Source organism: Bufo gargarizans, chromosome 5 (assembly GCF_014858855.1).
Source record: "Bufo gargarizans isolate SCDJY-AF-19 chromosome 5, ASM1485885v1, whole genome shotgun sequence".
In the NCBI taxonomy this organism is placed as follows: Eukaryota; Metazoa; Chordata; class Amphibia; order Anura; family Bufonidae; genus Bufo; species Bufo gargarizans.
In genome coordinates, this window is record NC_058084.1 from 182,902,290 (window position 1) to 182,920,847 (window position 18,558).

The following is an 18,558-nucleotide window of genomic DNA, read 5'->3' on the forward strand; positions in this document are numbered from 1 at the left end:
AATATGTATACAATTTTTTTTATTTATGTAAGTTTTACACAATGATTTCATTTTTAAAACAAAAAAAATGTTTTAGTGTCTCCATAGTCTAAGAGCCATAGTTTTTTCAGTTTTTGGGCAATTATCTTAAGTAGGGTCTCATTTTTTGCGGGATGAGATGACGGTTTGATTGACACTATTTTGGGGTGCATATGACTTTTTGATCGCTTGCTATTACACTTTTTGTGATGTAAGATGGCAAAAAATGGCTTTTTTTACACCGTTTCTATTTTTATTTTTTTACGGTGGTCATCTGAGGGGTTAGGTCATGAGATATTTTTATAGAGCTGGTCGATACGGACGCGTCGATACCTAATATGTATACTTTTTTTTTTTTTTTAAGTTTTACACAATGATTTCATTTTTGAAACAAAAAAAATCATGTTTTAGTGTTTCCATAGTCTAAGAGCCATAGTTTTTTCAGTTTTTGGGCGATTATCTTGGGTAGGGTATGATTTTTGCGGGATGAGATGACGGTTTGATTGGTACTATTTTGGCGTAAATGCGACTTTTTTGATCACTTTTATTACCTTTTTTGGGAAGTAAGGTGGGCAAAATTTCAATTTTCTCATAGTTTTTTTTTTTTTTTTTTTATGGCGTTCACCGTGCGGGGAAAGTAACATGACCGTTTTATAGATCAGGTCGTTACGGACGCGGCGATACCTAATATGTGTAGTGTATATTTTTTTTATTTTTTTTATTCAGTGATAAATGTTTTTTTTTATCTTAACTTTTTTCACTTTTTTTTAACATTTTTTTGGACCCAGACCCACTTGGTTCTTGAAGATCCAGTGGGTCTGATGTCTGTATAATACAGTACTGTACAATATATATTGTACTGTACTGTATTTTACTTACCACTTTGTCTGAACAGATCTCTGCTTTCAGCACAGATCTGTTCAGCACCATGGACAGCAGGATGCCTGAGAAGGCGTCCTGTTGCCATGGGAACCTTCCCCGTCTGCTCAGTAGTGTTCAGAACTTCGCAGACGGGGAAGGGTAAGGACGGGTCTGTCGGGGGGCTGCCTGGGAGCTCTCTCCCTCTCCCATCGGGGGGCTGCAAAGGCACAGCAGCCCCCGATGGGAGAGGGAGGGAGCTCCCTGACCTGTTAACCTTTTCCATACAGCGGTCCGTACGGACCGCTGTATGGAAAGGGTTAAACGGCTGACATCGCATCACCGATGTCAGCCGTTTATACCAGGGTGCCAGCAATGTGCTGGCACCCTGGTATACCCACTAGAAGCCAACGATTATTCAAGGGGAGGCGGGCGGGGGATCGTGATCCCGCCTCCCGCACCGCCCGCCTCCCGCACCTCCCGCACCGCCTGCGACACCCCCCCTGCACCACCCGCCCACATAATATCATTCAGGGGTGCAGGGGGGGGGTTAATAAAAACTTAATTTCTGGCATTTTAACGTTTGATCCCCGCGGTCAGAGACCGCGGGGATCAGAATCGGCTAAAAGCGCAGCAAACCGCAGGTCTGAATTGACCTGCGGTTTGCTGCGATCGCCGATACGGGGGGGTCACATGACCCCCCTCGGCGTTGTGACAGGATGCCGGCTGAATTATTTCAGCCAAAATCCCGTTCGGATTAACCCCCGGGGCGCCGCAATCTTATTTTAAACTCATGACGTACCGGTACGTCATGGGTCCTTAAGGACTCGGGAACCATGCCGTACCGATACGTCCTAAGTCCTTAAGGGGTTAATAGTGAATAATTATTTTTAATTATTTCATGAGAGGCAATATAAGCCTAGTGGTTTCTTAGGGACATCATGGCAAGCGGAGGATAAATTACTGAGGGATAAATTGCTGAGCATATGTATTTCCATAGTTATAGATCTCAGTAATAGATACAGAGGTATTTAAATGTAAGGGATCCCTAAGGGCCATGCAGGATGATCTTCAGTTGTGGCTTTGTTCCAATTGTTTTTTGCCACATGTTTTTTGCCTATGTGGTGGTGTGTGGGGGGATCCAGGTTATGGATCTATATCCATAAGATGGAGAAAATAGTGTTAGTGGTGGTAGTAGTATTGAGGGAAATAATATTAGTAGTATTCAATATTGTTGGCGATATTGGTAGTAGTGTGGAAGTCGATGGGGGAAGGGGCCCGCCCGGGAGGAGGGGTCGGAGTGCTGGTAAGCAGCCGGACTATGATCCCAAATCCCAAGGGGGGGGCACCCCACCCATTAGATAGCTCATATTCATAAAAAACCGAAGATTTCCATTTCTGCATTTAATCCATTCGGGATGATCGTGTTAAACTCGAATATTCTTCTATATTCGGACCTTGACATTGCCGCTATATGATTGCCGCCTCTCCATTGGCGTGTGATTCTTTCTATAGCTGTATAGGTGAGTGATGATGGGTCGCAGTTATGTTTTTCTTTGTAGTGTCTAGAAACGGAATGTAGTTCATAGCCTTTTTTAATGTTCGATGTGGCAAAAAACAATTGGAACAAAGCCACAACTGAAGATCATCCTGCATGGCCCTTAGGGATCCCTTACATTTAAATACCTCTGTATCTATTACTGAGATCTATAACTATGGAAATACATATGCTCAGCAATTTATCCCTCAGTAATTTATCCTCCGCTTGCCATGATGTCCCTAAGAAACCACTAGGCTTATATTGCCTCTCATGAAATAATTAAAAATAATTATTCACTATTAATATCGTTTGTATCTCTAGGGCTCATATTGCCACTGATAAATATTATCATTATTGTTTTCATCTTCACTGTATCTGTAACCCTCATCTTGGATTATTATATCTAGTATATATTATTTTCATCTATTTCATCTCTCTCATACAAATTTGATATCCATTCCAAAAATAAGAATATTATCGATCCAAATTTTTTTTGAGATAAATCAACTTTATTCTTATGATTTTTTGAGATAAACCAACTGTATTCTCCCGATCCACTGATCCATGACCAGATGTTACCAAGCACCAAGGCACAACATTTGAGACCACTCCCCCAATTACTAATTGGACCTAATCAGGACCCTATATCTGGTCCAAACAAGAGAGGCTACCCATTCCCACTGAAGAAGGAGCAGCAAGCTCCGAAACGCGTATGGGGTTTTTTGCGGTAGCCATACCCAAGTCACTCTAGCTAGAAAGAAATAAAGATCCTAAAAACCATAAAACTCCGGAGTACAACATCTACTAGAAGATTCAAATTTTTCCCGCCAACCGGCCCCCACGTGGAACGCCGACGAGAAACAAGCGGGAAAGCGAGTGAGTATAGGTGACGTCACCGGAAGTGACGAACACCTGCAGGAACGAATAGGCAGAGCATCCCGCCCTGCGAGCGGGAACAACACACGCGGACGCCGCACGCCTGCCGGGAGCCACTCACCAGCCGATCGAAGGAGGGTAATGTACCTGCTAACCAAGCAGTATATACAAATCAACCTATGACTACTGGACCACTCTCCACCTAAGTAAACTGTTTCCACCAGTCTGAGAACAAGAGCGACCAGTACCAATATTGCATTAACCCTTAAATTATAGGTGTACACCTTATATACCCGGGATAAAAGGGCAGAACATAATACTATTATACCTCTTAAAAGAGGTCCCCACCTACCGACCTAATTGACTTACCTATTCTACTTTGGGGATACCATTGGATCAACTACCTACATTTATTTACAGAACTTTGATCACACCACTACTTCAAAGGATTTTTTTATTTTTATTTTATTTTTATTTTTAATTATTTTTAATTATTAACTATTTTTCATTTTGATTATTGTTTCATTTGATTACTCTTTCATCGACTATTTTGTTCATTACCTATACAATACGGTATTTTATCTTCATATGGATTATGTCTATTTTGATTTTATTAGGAGCATCTAATTGAAGACTCATCTCCCACATTGTATTTTATTTTATTTTATTACATATTTCTTTTATCATCATCTCCTGGCATAACCAAGCTAGCTGATATTAATTATTAATAAATATTTATATTCCATGCACTGTCTATGACTAGAGTGCCATCCCTCTATCCTAACTCTCTTACTCTCACCACGAGCGTCGGGTACGCTCCGTTCGGATTGAGCACCTTATTCCATTTTTTGGGTTGCAGTGAGCCGCCCCACCATAACCTTCACATAAAATAGAATAAAACACAAAACATCATCAATCTGTCCCAATTTTTATTTTAATTTTGTAATTTTTTAAAATTTTAAATAGTGTTTATTTGACATTTTAATTTATGAAGATGTAAATATAGTACATACTATAATGGTTGAAACAGATAATGTCAAGATACAGCCATATAGGTACAATAGAGAGTGTATTTATTTATGTGATGAGAAACTATAAAATGATATATCTCTGCAAGGCAATCACGGACAGTAAATCTGTTTATACCACAAGTCCACAAGAGTAAAAGGAACACTCAGTACAAAAAACGCACATGTACCAAAAAAACGATAGGAATACGATAGTACCAGAGACTTACACTGTGAAATAATCTATGAAACGCCAAAGGATCTGATTACCGATATAGCCACATTTCGGATATTCATCTTCATTTATATGCGGACTTATATCTATGGGACTTTAATCTACACTATCAAGCATTTTGGTACTATATAGCCAGTAGATTATTGTGTGAAACAGCAACTACTCAGGCAGTGTCTACTAAATGTGTGGACCGTGCCAGATATAAGAAGTGGTGTCACCCTTAAAGGAGTACATTGCATTCTCTATTTGATTTTAGAGTATTTTATTGTGTTTTATTCTATTTTATAATGATGTGTTATACACGTGTGAACTATACAACTGTTTGATTTAATTAAATATTAAATAATTAAATATAGTACTATATTAGCTAAATTTTAGATTGTATAAGTCCAAATGAAGTGTGCTCACCCATTATTTTAGCATCTATTGTTTAAACCTGACCAGAGGGTGGGTGTCCCTCTAATCTGGGTTAGCAGCACCTGTTCCTATAATTCGTTTGGAGTGAGCCACCATCTTGAAATCTAGAATTCTGAATTATACCAGAAACTTCTGAAGGAAAATGTCAGAAAATGTTTAATCTGAATCTCAAAAGAACATGGATCATGCAGCAGGACAATAACCCTAAGCAAACAAATCATTCTACCAATGACTAGTTAAAGAGGAGTAAAGTTAAAGTTTCAGAATGGCCATGTCAAAGTCCTCACCTTAATCTAATAGAAATGTTGTAGAAGGACAGGAGGCGAGCAGTTCAGTTGAAGAAACCCACCAACATATCACAATTGAAACTGTTTTGTACCAAGGAATGGGCTAAATTGCTCCAGGCTGGTCTGTAGGACTAATTAACAATTATTTGATATTCAAAACATGTAAGGAAATTCATAACTGGCAATGTTTACTAGTAGTGATGAGCGGCAGGGGTCATATTCAAATTAGCGATATTTCGCAAATATTTTGTAGAATATTAGTCGAATATTCGCAAATTCGAATATTCGTTATATTCTACGATTTTTTTTACTCAAAATTGGCAAGGTAATGATTGTGTAATATGCTAATTTTCGTAATTCGAATTTTCGTATTTGAATTTTTATTGCGAATTTTTCAACTTTTTCGACTATTAGACAAAGAATATTATAGCACTATATTAGTTAAATTACTCTATATTCGATTTTTTTCGAATATTTGCTATATTGCTATAACTTAGTTTTTTCGAATATTCGTAATATTCTAAAACAAGAATATATAGCATTATAGCGAATATTCGAAAAAAACGAATATAGAGCAATTTAGCAAATGTAGTGCTATAATCTTCTTTGTCTAATAGTTGTAATTTTTTTCTCATCTGAAGTTCAGATTGGAATAAAATTACAACTATATAGAGTATATAGCAATATAGCGAATATTCGAAAAAAAAGAATATAGAGCAAAATTCGCAAACACTACTACTCCTAAAGTCAAGTATATTGCAGCCTTCTTATTGGCCCACAAGCTAGAAGCAGAGAGGGATCATGTGTACTGATTTAAAAAAAAAATCAAATTAAAAAAAAGGGAAAAAATATTTGAATATTCGAAATTACGAATATATATCACTATATTTGAAATATTCACGAATTTTCGAAGTACCTATATTCGTGCTAAAAATTTGAAATTCGAATATTCGTGATCAACACTATTTACTAGCTGTGTCACATTTTTAGCTGTTGTGATCTGTGCTGAGGAATAGGTTACATTAAAACTTCAATATTTCCACATCATGTAATACCCATATCATGTCATCCTTTTACATATTAAACAGTTAACATATGATAAACAGCTTTTTACAAGCTGCACCTAGATAACCAACAAACATTGGATGTCACAAAAATGTATTCCTTATTTTGTATACAATATTCCAACAACACAATTAGAAAATCAGGATATATGTATTCTTAAACTGAATGCATCACCTATATTTTTTTTCTGCTGGTCAAAATCATGTAGGTACACATTTTCTGTAATGTTTTTATTTTCTGAGTGTAAATTTTTTTTTATCCGATGTTGTTGGTTGACATCTTGCTTGAGCTGTTTTTAATACCATTTAGACATACAGCCTTACAGCACCCACAGACTATTGACATAATAGTCTGGAGGGGTTCATTGAGTTCTATGGGAGAGTTTTCTCATGCTCTGTGACTTGAGCAGAGTTCAGGTGGGAGTACAAAAGCTGTGATATTACCTACTGTGAATGGTAGATCCAGTGATATATATATATATATATATATATATATACAAAATAAATAACGAGGCAGCACTTCCAGCTTTTGATGTACGGATGAAGACCCCAAACTTTAATCCAAGCGACGTTTCGGCCTGCTCAATGAGGCCTTTACAGCTTGATAAAGGCCTCATTGAGCAGGCCGAAACGTCGCTTGGATTAAAGTTTGGGGTCTTTACCCGTACACCAAAAGCTGGAAGTGCTGCCTCGTTATTTATTTTGTATATCGTGGAGGAAGAGCCTACCTCTGTGGGGATTTGCACCCAGTCCACCAACTCTGACTGTGCTGCTGCACTATCTGTGTTATATATATATATATATATATATATATATTGTGGGGACTCGCTCTGGTAGACAGGATTAGTGGACGCAGTATAGAGGCAACAACAAGTTCTTTGGATCAAACTCAAACAGTTCAGTGTTTTATTCACACTTTAGGCAAGTGACAAAACAGTCATATTCAAACAAAAAGTCACCTTGCGGTGTTGGTGGTAATTCACACCATGTGGCAACTCTGCCTCAAAGAGTCCTTGCTGATAGCAGCACCAACCTGGTTTTTAGCCAAACAGGTAGCAAACCTTCACCCAGACACAAGGCTCCCAGATCCCAACACAGAGACCAGGTTTCTGAGCCCAGCTGCCTATTTAAGGACAGCCAAGTGCTGCCAAAATCCGGACCGGCATTTAAAATTTGGTCCGGTATTTGACCTCACCTGGCTGTAAATCAGCCCAGCAGCACATACTTGGAGGAAAATACCTGTTTTCCCAGACCAAACCTCTCATTGTGTCACAAGAGATATATATATAAATATATATATATATATGTATATACAGTATCCAGTGGATATAAAAAGTATACACACCCCTGTTAAAATGCCAGGTTTCTGTGATGCAAAAAAATTAGACAAAGATAAATCATTTCTGAACTTTTTCTACATGACCTATAAACTGTACAACTCAATAGAAAAACAAACTGAAATTTTTTAGGTAGAGGGAAGAAAAAATATAAAAATCTAATAATATGGATACATAAGTGTGCACACCCTTAAACTAATACTTTGTTGAAGCACCTTTTGATTTTGACTGCTACATCTATACACATAACAGCTGTCCCAGCACACCCAGCTCTGCTACATCTATACACATGACAGCTGCCCCAGCACACTCAGCTCTGCTCTAAGTTATATGTGGTAAAGCCCTTTTTGCTTTATGGACTGAATTACTGAATTGTGTTGTCATCAGTAAACATAAGTAAGACGCTGATGACAACACACCAGCAGACTTTGCCTTTAACATCTATTCACAATTAAATCAAGCAGCTTCAGTAAGATGAAAATATTCATGTATTTTTATTTGCTTCGTCTGCATTCAATCTCCACAGCACATAGGAAATGACAGGAGAGCCTCTGCTTTGGAGTCCAGTTTCTTAAGATCAGACGTTCCATCAGTATTGTGCATGACATTCTTACTTCCTGTGCAAAGCCATAACAAAAGGACTCCATAGGCAAAAGAAAACTATATTTGTCATTCAGCATTGCACTTATTTGTTGAAAACCCTTGTGTAGCATAAAAGTTGAAAAAATAAGGGCCTATTTGCCGTTCAGCAGTGCAGTTATATGTGGGACTGGTAAAGCCCTTTTTGAGTGAAATTTTTAACCACTTAAGGACCACAGGTTTATTACCCCCTAGTGACCAGGCCCTTTTTTACAAATCGGCACTCCACAACTTTAGCGGTTTATTGCACGGTCATGCAACTTACCACCCAAATGAATTTTACCTCCTTTTCTTCTCACTAATAGAGCTTTCATTTGGTGGTATTTCATTGCTGCTGACATTTTTACTTTTTTTGTTATTAATCGAAATTTAACGATTTTTTTGCAAAAAAAATGAAATTTTTCACTTTCAGTTGTAAAATTTTGCAAAAAAAACGACATCCATATATAAATTTTTCACTAAATTTATTGTTCTACATGTCTTTGATAAAAAAAAATGTTTGGGTAAAAAAAAAAATGGTTTGGGTAAAAGTTATAGCGTTTACAAACTATGGTACAAAAATGTGAATTTCCGCTTTTTGAAACAGCTCTGACTTTCTGAGCACCTGTCATGTTTCCTGAGGTTCTACAATGCCCAGACAATAGAAAAAAAACACAAATGACCCCATTTCGGAAAGTAGACACACTAAGGTATTTGCTGATGGGCATAGTGAGCTCATAGAACTTTTTATTTTTTGTCACAAGTTAGCGGAAAATAAGACACCCCATGGTATTCCGTGAGGGGCATGGCGAGTTCCTAGAATTTTTTATTTTTTGTCGCAAGTTAGTGGAATATGAGACTTTGTAAGGAAAAAAATAAAAATAAAAAAATCATCATTTTCCGCTAACTTGTGACAAAAAATAAAAAATTCTAGTAACTCGCCATGCCCCTCACGGAATACCTTGGGGTGTCTTCTTTCCAAAATGGGGTCACTTGTGGGGTAGTTATACTGCCCTAGAAATTTAGGGGACCATATGCGTGAGAAGTAGTTTGAAATCAAAATCTGTAAAAAATGGCTGGTGAAATCCTAAAGGTGCTCTTTGGAATGTGTGCCCCTTTGCCCACCTAGGCTGCCAAAAAGTGTCACACATCTGGTATCGCCGTACTCAGGAGAAGTTGGGGAATGTGTTTTGGGGTGTCATTTTACATATACCCATGCTGGGTGAGAGAAATATCTTGGCAAAAGACAACATTTCCCATTTTTTTATACAAATTTGGCATTTGACCAAGATATTTATCTCACCCAGCATGGGTATATGTAAAATGACACCCCAAAACACATTCCCCAACTTCTCTTGAGTACGGCGATACCACATGTGTGACACTTTTTTGCAGCCTAGATGCGCAAAGGTGCCCAAATTCCTTTTAGGAGGGCATTTTTAGACATTTGGATCCCAGACTTCTTCTCACGCTTTAGGGCCCCTAAAAAGCCAGGGCAGTATAAATACCCCACATGTGACCCCATTTTGGAAAGAAGACACCCCAAGGTATTCATTGAGGGGCATGGTGAGTTCATAGAAAAAAAACATTTTTGGCATAAGTTAGCGGAAATTGATTTTTTTTTAGTTTTTTCTCACAAAGTCTCAATTTCCGCTAACTTGGGTCAAAAATGTAAAACTTTCATGGACTCAATATGCCCCTCAGCGAATACCTTGGGGTGTCTTCTTTCCAAAATGGGGTCATTTGTGGGGTGTTTGTACTGCCCTGGCATTTGAGGGTTTCCGCAATCATTACATGTATGGCCAGCATTTGGAGTTTCTGCTATTCTCCTTAGGCCTCATGCACACGACCGTTGTGTGCATCCGCGGCCGTTGTTCCGTTTTCCGTCTTTTTTCGCGGACCCATTGACTTTCAATGGGTCCGTGAAAAATTCGGAAAATGCACCGTTTGGCTTCCGCGTCCGTCACCCGTTTTTCCACTCCGTGAAAAAAATATGACCTGTCCTATTTTTTTCACGGATCACGGTTCGCGGACCCATTCAAGTCAATGGGTCCGTGAAAAAACACGGATGCACCTTATAAGCCTTCCGTGTGTCATCCGCGTCCGTTTTTTCTGCGGATTGGTTGCCGGGAAACCTATCTCCAAGTCATTTTGCACAAAAAAAAAAAAAGGAGACAGGAAGTTGAAAGTAGACGATTGGCAAGCCTTGTTTGTGAGGAGATTTACCTCAGACAAGAATTGTCATCAGGAAGTTTGGTGCAAGGTCACTATCAAACCGACAAAATGCCCAAATGGAATGTAGAAAAGTTGATAACTTTAGTACAAGAAAGGCCCGAGCTATGGGACACTCGCTCCTCCGCCTATCAGGACCGCGTACGGAAGGAGATCTCATGGGAGAAAGTGGCCCGTCGCCTCAAGCCACGCGAGTGGGAGAAAGAGGATAACAGAGGTCGTGCAGATCTAGGTACGTGCAAGCAATGTCGCAAAGAGGTTTGGTACTTGTGTAGTCCCTTAAGAAAAAGTAAATTAGTTCAGAGAATTCCCAATCATGTCCCATAGGAGGCCTGGCTTAATTGTGTATTGCAGGGATGCTCAACATGTGGCCCTCCAGCTGTTGTTAAACAACACCTCCCACTAGGCCCTGCTGTACCTGAAGGCCTGCTGGGAGTTGTCATTTTGCAACAGCGGAAGGGACGCAGGGTGAGCATCCCTGCTCGCGTGGTATGTACATGTAGGGGCCCAGCTGTAGGCGAAGCAGGTGAAGCAGCTACATTGTGTCCATGAGCTTGAAAGGCCCTATCCGGGAAGAGGGGGGAGTAGATTAAAATACTTTGTCATGGACCCCTCCACAGTGTCTGCACAGTTAGATATACAGGAACAGTATAGGTAATCTAAAAAAGCTAGAAACAGCATCCTGAGAAAAGAGAGTGTTCATTACTAGCCACTGGACTCGAGTCGGCTTGTAAGGAAGGTGTTGCAAACAAATTACTGTGGTAGGGGGGCCATCTTTGACATTTGTCATTGTGGCCAGTCATTTATCTTTACGCCCCTGGGTATGTTTGTACTACTTTTCTAGTATTATTTTACGCCCCCTTCCTGTTTTAATGTCTGTTCTCACCTTACCTTCTGCCCACCGTTGTAATGTATTCTGTGGCTTTTTTGGGCAAGTTTGAACACATGTGCCATGTTGAACAGTATCTTTAATCTGCTCTCTCTTGGCAGTTACATGAAATAGTCTTTTGAAAAGCCAATATCCCCATATTTTCGCCATTCCTGAAATTGTCTACCATTCTCTTTCACCCACAAGTGGAGATGTGCATATTTTAAATTTGAATCATTCCATAAATTCAACGCGCTTTTCTTTTGAAATAAACAAATTTGAGTAATTCTCAGTTTATTCAACTTTGGATGCTTGTTTTGACAGTGAAAAATGTAAAGGTCCGCTGGAACAGCTGTAGGGACCAGTTCCGGAGGGAGCTAAACGAAAAGGGCCGCAGCGGAGAAGGGACGTCGCGCAAAAGGCCCTACATCTATACTCAGCAGCTGAGCTTCCTTCGTCCGGTGATGGAGTTGAGGCCGTAAGTTTTATTTGTTACCGTCATAAAAACATTTTGATTCAATTCATGTCCGAAAACACCATGCAAACATATATGTGTTATACCTTTAGGCTCGGTCTGCACGACGACATTTGGTGCGCATCAAAAAGTCAACCAACAGATAGGATGCAACAGTTGTGGGGCAACATTTTGATGCCATCATCTTGTGCGACAACTTTTAAAAAGGCAGTTTTTGTTGTTGCACTCTAGCATGCGACATTTGACGACTGCGATGTGTCTTTTGCTCTAAAATCAGTCGACAATGGATTTTAGGCGACAGTGGCGTTGCAATCGCAGCATGTCGCATGTTGCAGTGCGACACCCTTGACTGCCTGTAATGACCGGCGTCACACACAGGGAGGAAAACAGGGAAAGCCCTGGCCAACGGAGAGGGAAAGGTGGTGACCCCTAACTCACCTTGCGGCAGGCACCTGACGTCCCTACACGGGTTCCTCACCCGTGCGGCAATCACGTGGCTAAACCCTGGCTTTCACAGAATTGAGAACTAGATAGTGAACGGGCCAGTGGGATCGCTAGTCCTCACCACTGCACTAAGAGGGAAACACCAGGGAGAGGACAGACAAATACAAACCAACACAAAACACCCAGGTGGACGACCACAGCAGTCCACAAAGGTCCAACAGGGATCCGGAGGGTAACGTTCTGAAACAACCATCCGTGAACGCAGCAACACAGCTCCAGTGGGTCAGGATAGATGTCCAGGCAGGAAGCTCTATCTCTGGCAACCAGAGAAGTGTGAGAGGGGAATATAAGGAGGTTGGGAGTGCTGGACAAGGAACAGCTGAGAGAAGGAGCTACGGATCCCTGAGTGAGCGAAAAGGGTTTTCATTGCTAACCCAGAAAGCTACCATAAGGAAAACAGCCCTATCTTACATAGAGCGCGCAGCCAACCGCTGCGACTTCCTGACCCCGGGTATAACGGAGTCAGGCGTGGTTCTTGACACCCTCGTGACACTGCCATTCTAAAAATTGATGCGCAACATTGGTGCTACAAAATGGCTCGCCACAAATGTCGTCGTGTAGACCTTGCCTTTCTCCAAGTGTGTGATGCAATTTTTGAAGTTGCAGGTTTTCTTCACACATAAGGGGGTTGCCTTTCCACAGGATCGCCAGAGCCACCAATGTATCCCTTACATTTGAGAGAAATCTCCCTTTTTGTTGTGTTTTTTGAAAATGATGCCTACTCATTGTTGGTTTTTAGTGTAACCAACTTATTCAAAGTAAGTTACCTACCTCCTCAACTATGGGCATTTTGAGAGGATATGCGGCTATTGGCTTACAGCAAATCGTCTGTCCGATGGCAGTTGGAAAAAATTCACCAGCATACCCCTGATTGGGAAGGTGGACACATTGCTCTTGCGGCACATTTAAATATTTATGCAAAACCGAATGCCTAAATTTGCTGTGTGCATGTTCCTTGACTAGCATCTGACCAGTATAATATCCAAATTTGTATAACTTATATCATGATTTATAACGGATTGTCAGTACACCCTGGAACTCTATCAAGGGGTTCTCTTACCCCATTGTTCTTGGTTTACCAGAAATCAAAGTCCGGCCTGACCCTTGAGCTGGACGAGTAAATGTCGTCAGGCACATCCATACTGGTACACTCTGGCAACGTTAAAAATGCATCCACCAGCATCAGGGGAATATTTTCAGCTATTTGGACATTAGAACATGCTGGTAGTGAAATTTACAACCAGTTAAGGTGGCACATTTCTTCAGTACGGATGGCCGAGAAGGCCAGAATCTCTTCTGTTGGCTAAGGCAAAACCTGCAAGATTCTAATCTGGCTCCCAAACAACACCCCTTTGTTTAGTGGTTTAAACGTACGCTACTGAAACACTGTACATATCATATGTGCCCAAATGAGTAAAGTATGCAAAGTGTCATTTGTTTGAAAATCTCAAATAGATGGTTTATTAGACCTTTTGTGATATATGTTGCATGCACATACATATATTAGCCATATTCATTGTCCAAAAATAGTTTGGGATGTGGGATGTTGGATTGGCAACTTGAAAAATCTTTATTTATTTACATTTGTGTGATTTATATCTACAGAACTGTGGACAATCTGGAGGACAGTGATGAATCAGAGGAGGGCGGTGAAGAAACCCCTGCTGTATTTTCCCCGGATTCAAGCCCCCAACATTCCCCAGTGTTGGAAACCACTGAACCACCCATGGGAACCAGTGGTGGGGAACCTGAAAGGCCTGAAACAAGACCACAGCCCAGGAGGAGGAGGAGGAATGCCCCTCAGTCGTCCTCTGAGCTAGCGAATCGGGAAATGATAGATGCCCGAGTCATCCAGTTCCTAGCTCAGAGGAGGACTGATGGGCATGAAGAAACTATGCTTAGGGGGCTTGCGCCAATGTTGAAGCTCGTTCCCCAAGCGAGCCAGCAACAATGCATGGCCTCTCTTTTGTTGGTCCTTAAAATGTTCTCCCTGCCATACCAGGGAGACATTTTAGGGGATATCAATAATTTATTGAAGAAATACATGGTGGCTACGAATCAGCAGCCACCAACTTTTCAGCAGGCACCGCATCCTTTCCATGGACAGCAATCTGGGGGTCCCACTTTCCAGGGCTCCCAAGAGCAGAACCCTACCCTTGCCCAGTCCTTTAATGTGGGCATGTTTGCTGCTGCTCCCCCTCAACCAGCCCAGGTGCGTCCGGCGTCGTCGTACGCCCCTGGCTCGTTTTCCCGAGACTTATTTGAATTGTAAATTTTAGTTTATTTGGTTTGTGTGCTGCTATTGCTTGCATTATTAAGTGACAAAATTACTCTTTTTGAAATCAAAAAAAAGTTTTATTGTTTTTCAGTTAAAATATTTATCCAACAATCAATTGACTTATGTTTTTTCATTTATACAACACAGTGGAACACTTCAACCAGTTTTAGTCACAACAGATATTACCCAAAAAAAGCCCCAAACACACTTCATCTTGCAAGAGAATTTTTTGAATTAAAAATTGGTAAAGAGGTATTAGAAGGTTTGGGGATTCTAAGTTTAAAATCAAAATTCCTTGATGTTAGTCATCGCCCCAAAGAAAAACGGGAAAAAAATGCAAAGATTAGGAATTTTAAAAATAGAATTCTCCAAACCTCAGCCCGCAAGCCCACGTCAAGGGTCCTCAGTGTCTTGCGAGTCCCTACACTCAACTATACCACAGTAAATATTTGCAAACTATCTACAAAATAAAAAAACACTAATGAGACCAGAAGATTTCAAAAACTGCCACGAATTGCGTCCCTCTGCCATGGCAAGGACCCCTCGGGGCTTGAAAAGTAGTCTGCATAGAGTTCCCGAACTGCAAGTCCAGCAGTCCCAGGTCGCCTATGCAGGGTCCGATCCAAACCCAATTCTGATGACGTCGGAAGGTCTTCCATGTCACCAGAAGAGGAAGCCTCATGAATCCTGGTGAAGTTGTGTAGAACAACACAAGCTTGAATCACCAGGGTAGCATTATCCGGATTCATCTGTATGGATGACAAAAACACCCTCCACTTGCTGGAGAGTATCCCGAAAGCGCACTCCACATACCGACGGGCACGAGTCAACCGGTAGTTGAAGATACGCCTCCTGACATCCAAACCACGCTTTGGGAAGGGCCGCATAACATGGGTAGTTAATGCAAACCCTTCATCCGCCACGATGACAAATGGAGCCGGCGGACCAGCAGATCCGGGCAGTCTTCTGGCCTCAGGCAGGGCAAGCTGGTTGGCACGAAGCCGCTCACCCATTCTAGAAGCACTAAAGATGCGAGCATCAGCAGTGCTTCCATAGGCCCCGATATCTACCATTATAAACCGGTAGTTACTGTCAGCAACAGCCATCAGTACTACCGAACAAAACTGTTTATAATTGAAGAATCGGGACCCTGAGTGAGGCGGCTTCTTCACACGGATGTGCTTGCCATCCATTGCCCCGATGCAGTTTGGAAACTGCGCAGAAATTTGGAAGCCCTCAGCAATCCGAAACCAATCGTCCGCCTTGGGCTGCGGCATCATCGTCTCTCGGAGTTGCTGCCAGATGACTTGACAAGTGTGACGGACTATCCGAGATATCGTCGAGGTTCCGAGGAGAAACTCAAAATGCAGGGATGCAAATGAGTTACCAGTAGCAAGGAATCTGTAGGCAAATGGAAAAGAAAGTTAAAATTCGACACAAAAACAAAGTGCACAGCAGATGCAGGAATCACATTTAATCTTTTAGATCCAAATAATTTTCAAAAAACAAGGGCAATGGAGTCCAACCTATGGCACGGACGCCAGAGGCAGCACTCTAGGGCCTGTCTTTGGCCACACGCTCACCCTTAAATCTCAATTGAAAAACCCAAATCAAATAACTTTGCATTTGCATACCATTCATCAGCAGAGGCCACACTAAGAACGGGACATACAGCACTGAATGTAGACAGTCTATTATAGTTGTGATGAATAATACATGGAATCAAAACGAATTCTGAAAGTCGAATATGTGGTAAGTTGTGGGTTAAATTTGGGGATCACATTGTTAACTAAACAGCTCCATCACACTACCTAATGGCCTTTGGTGAATAAGCCAAACCCCTTTAAACCCGTAGTAAAGGGCTAAGAGCCAAACAATACCAGCTATTGGGATGAGGCCAGTATTAACACAAGTGCACAACTGTGTTTGGAGCCTTGGAAATTATGACATTTTCATGCCACTTCAGAAGTATGTTAACATTGCACACAATTAGTATGGTACCTGAAAAACCCTTGAGTTTCATTGAACCAAAACTCACTCAAAATAACGTCCTGCACGGTATTTAGGCGACAAACTGGGGGATGCATGCAAAAAGGGCTCCTGACTGAGGGCACCAACTCTTCAAGCCAATATAATAATACACAGCACTCGACAGTAGTTTGAAACCAAAAAGAGAGTTATTCACTCATACAGGCAGGTTACTGCCTGCTGGAACCTGGCTGACTGACGAAATAAATCAACTTTATACACAAACTACTGTCCAGTGCATTGGATTATTGCATTGTCTCTTAAACGTTACCTGAACACAGGTTGCAAACTTGCAGAAAGGTGGAATACTGAAAGTCAATTTAGAATGTCATATGACAGTGATTACCTGGATTTTAAAGCACAAATTAAATTTAGCAATCAGACAAATTAAGCTTACTTTAAGCAAACAGTAGCACATGTCTAGCAGCAGCCATTTTCTGGCACATGTTCCTCCAGATACAAGCACGGCACATTACTGGGGTTACTTTACAAGTACTATACTGCTTACCTCAACGTGACGATGAGCCTTTCCTCAGGTGAAATGCTGCGCCTCATAGTGGTGTCCATAAAGGTAAGGACAGTACGTAGAGACGACAGCAAGCGATCAAAGGTACCCACTGACATCCGACAGAAGGCAAAGAACTTCTCAGGATGCAGCCGCAGATCTTTGTAGAGGGTATGGAAGTGTCCTTTCCGGTAACGTTGTGAAACAATCGGATGGACCCAAAATCGTCGCCTTCTACGCGGTTCCTCCTCCAACAAAGGAGTGCGCTGTCCCCAACGCCGAGAAACCAGCCAATGCAGCACGACCTCTTCCTCTGAATCCGACATGGTGATACAGCAAAGAGTAGCAGCCAAAATAACCTCTGTACTCTGGAAAGACTACAGAAAATGGCCACAAAACCAAACTCAGGTGCCCTTGATTTATACCAGTTTCTAGGGTGGAGTTAGTAAAAATTCATTTTTTTCAACAGACCATGATTTTGTACGGTCCGCAAAAAAAACGGACACGGAGACACACGGAAGCACAACGGATGAAAAAACGGACACGGATCACGGAACAACGGAGGCCCGTTTTGCGGACCTTAAAAAAAAACGGTCGTGTGCATGAGGCCTTATATTGAGCATACAGGTAATGAGATTTTTTTTTCCGTTCAGCCTCTGGGCTGAAAGAAAAAAATGAACGGCACAGATTTCTTCATTCGCATCGATCAATGTGGATGAAAAAATCTCTGCCCCAAAAAAAAAGGAGGGGAAAGGCGTCTGCCAGGACAAGGGAGCTCCACCCAACATCCGTACCTACTTAGCTCGTATGCCCTGGCAAACCCGATTTCTCCATTCACATCAATCGATGTGGATGAATAAATCATTGCCAGGATTTTTTATATTTTTTTATATATACAAAGTGTTTGCCAAAGCATAGGAACGCCGCCTCCTCCTCAGCTCGTATGCCTTGGCAAACGTATCTGTTACTGCAGAGGAGAAATCTCGTCTTGCAGCATCGCATACACTGACTTTTGTGTAATCTGACAGCAGCGCAATGCTTCTGTCAGAATGCACATCAGTGCTGCAGCTGCTTGATCGCTTGGTCCACCTAGAAGGTAAAAAAAAAAAAAAAAAAAAAAACAGGCCGCAACGCAATAAATTTATTAACATTAACTTCTATAAACTTTTGAAACAGAACAATAACTTTTTTGCTTACCGGTGATTTTTTATTTTTTTTTAATTTTTTTTACCTTTATTGAACAAACCTCTCCTTCCCCATGGGACAATGTGCAAAGCGCAAATCGCCCAGAGATGCGGCGAAGTACATTATGCACTTTGTCCCAGGTGAAAGGAGAGGTTTGTGGCAGCTCTGTGTGAAAGGGCCCTAAGACCCCTGTGTGCCTGTCCTGTGTACGCAATCCCTATACTAA

At 41.2% G+C, this 18,558-nt stretch overlaps 1 protein-coding gene across 1 annotated transcript; it reads left to right on the forward strand.

Annotated features, from left to right (window-relative positions):
• The first annotated feature begins 10,466 nt into the window (after positions 1–10,466).
• On the forward strand, positions 10,467–14,688 carry LOC122939118. The gene is made up of 2 exons (XM_044295110.1): positions 10,467–11,835; positions 13,942–14,688. The coding sequence occupies exons 1-2, from the start codon at positions 11,666–11,668 to the stop codon at positions 14,606–14,608; spliced, it is 837 nt and encodes a 278-aa protein (XP_044151045.1). The 5' UTR covers positions 10,467–11,665; the 3' UTR covers positions 14,609–14,688.
• The last annotated feature ends 3,870 nt before the right edge of the window (positions 14,689–18,558 follow it).

Excerpts from the sequence above, each read along its gene's own strand:
- LOC122939118 (XM_044295110.1), top strand. The coding sequence starts at position 11,666 with ATGCTTGTTTTGACAGTGAAAAATGTAAAGGTCCGCTGGAACAGCTGT. Across the intron at positions 11,836-13,941 it reads CCGGTGATGGAGTTGAGGCC|AACTGTGGACAATCTGGAGG; the intron begins GTAAGTTTTATT and ends TTATATCTACAG.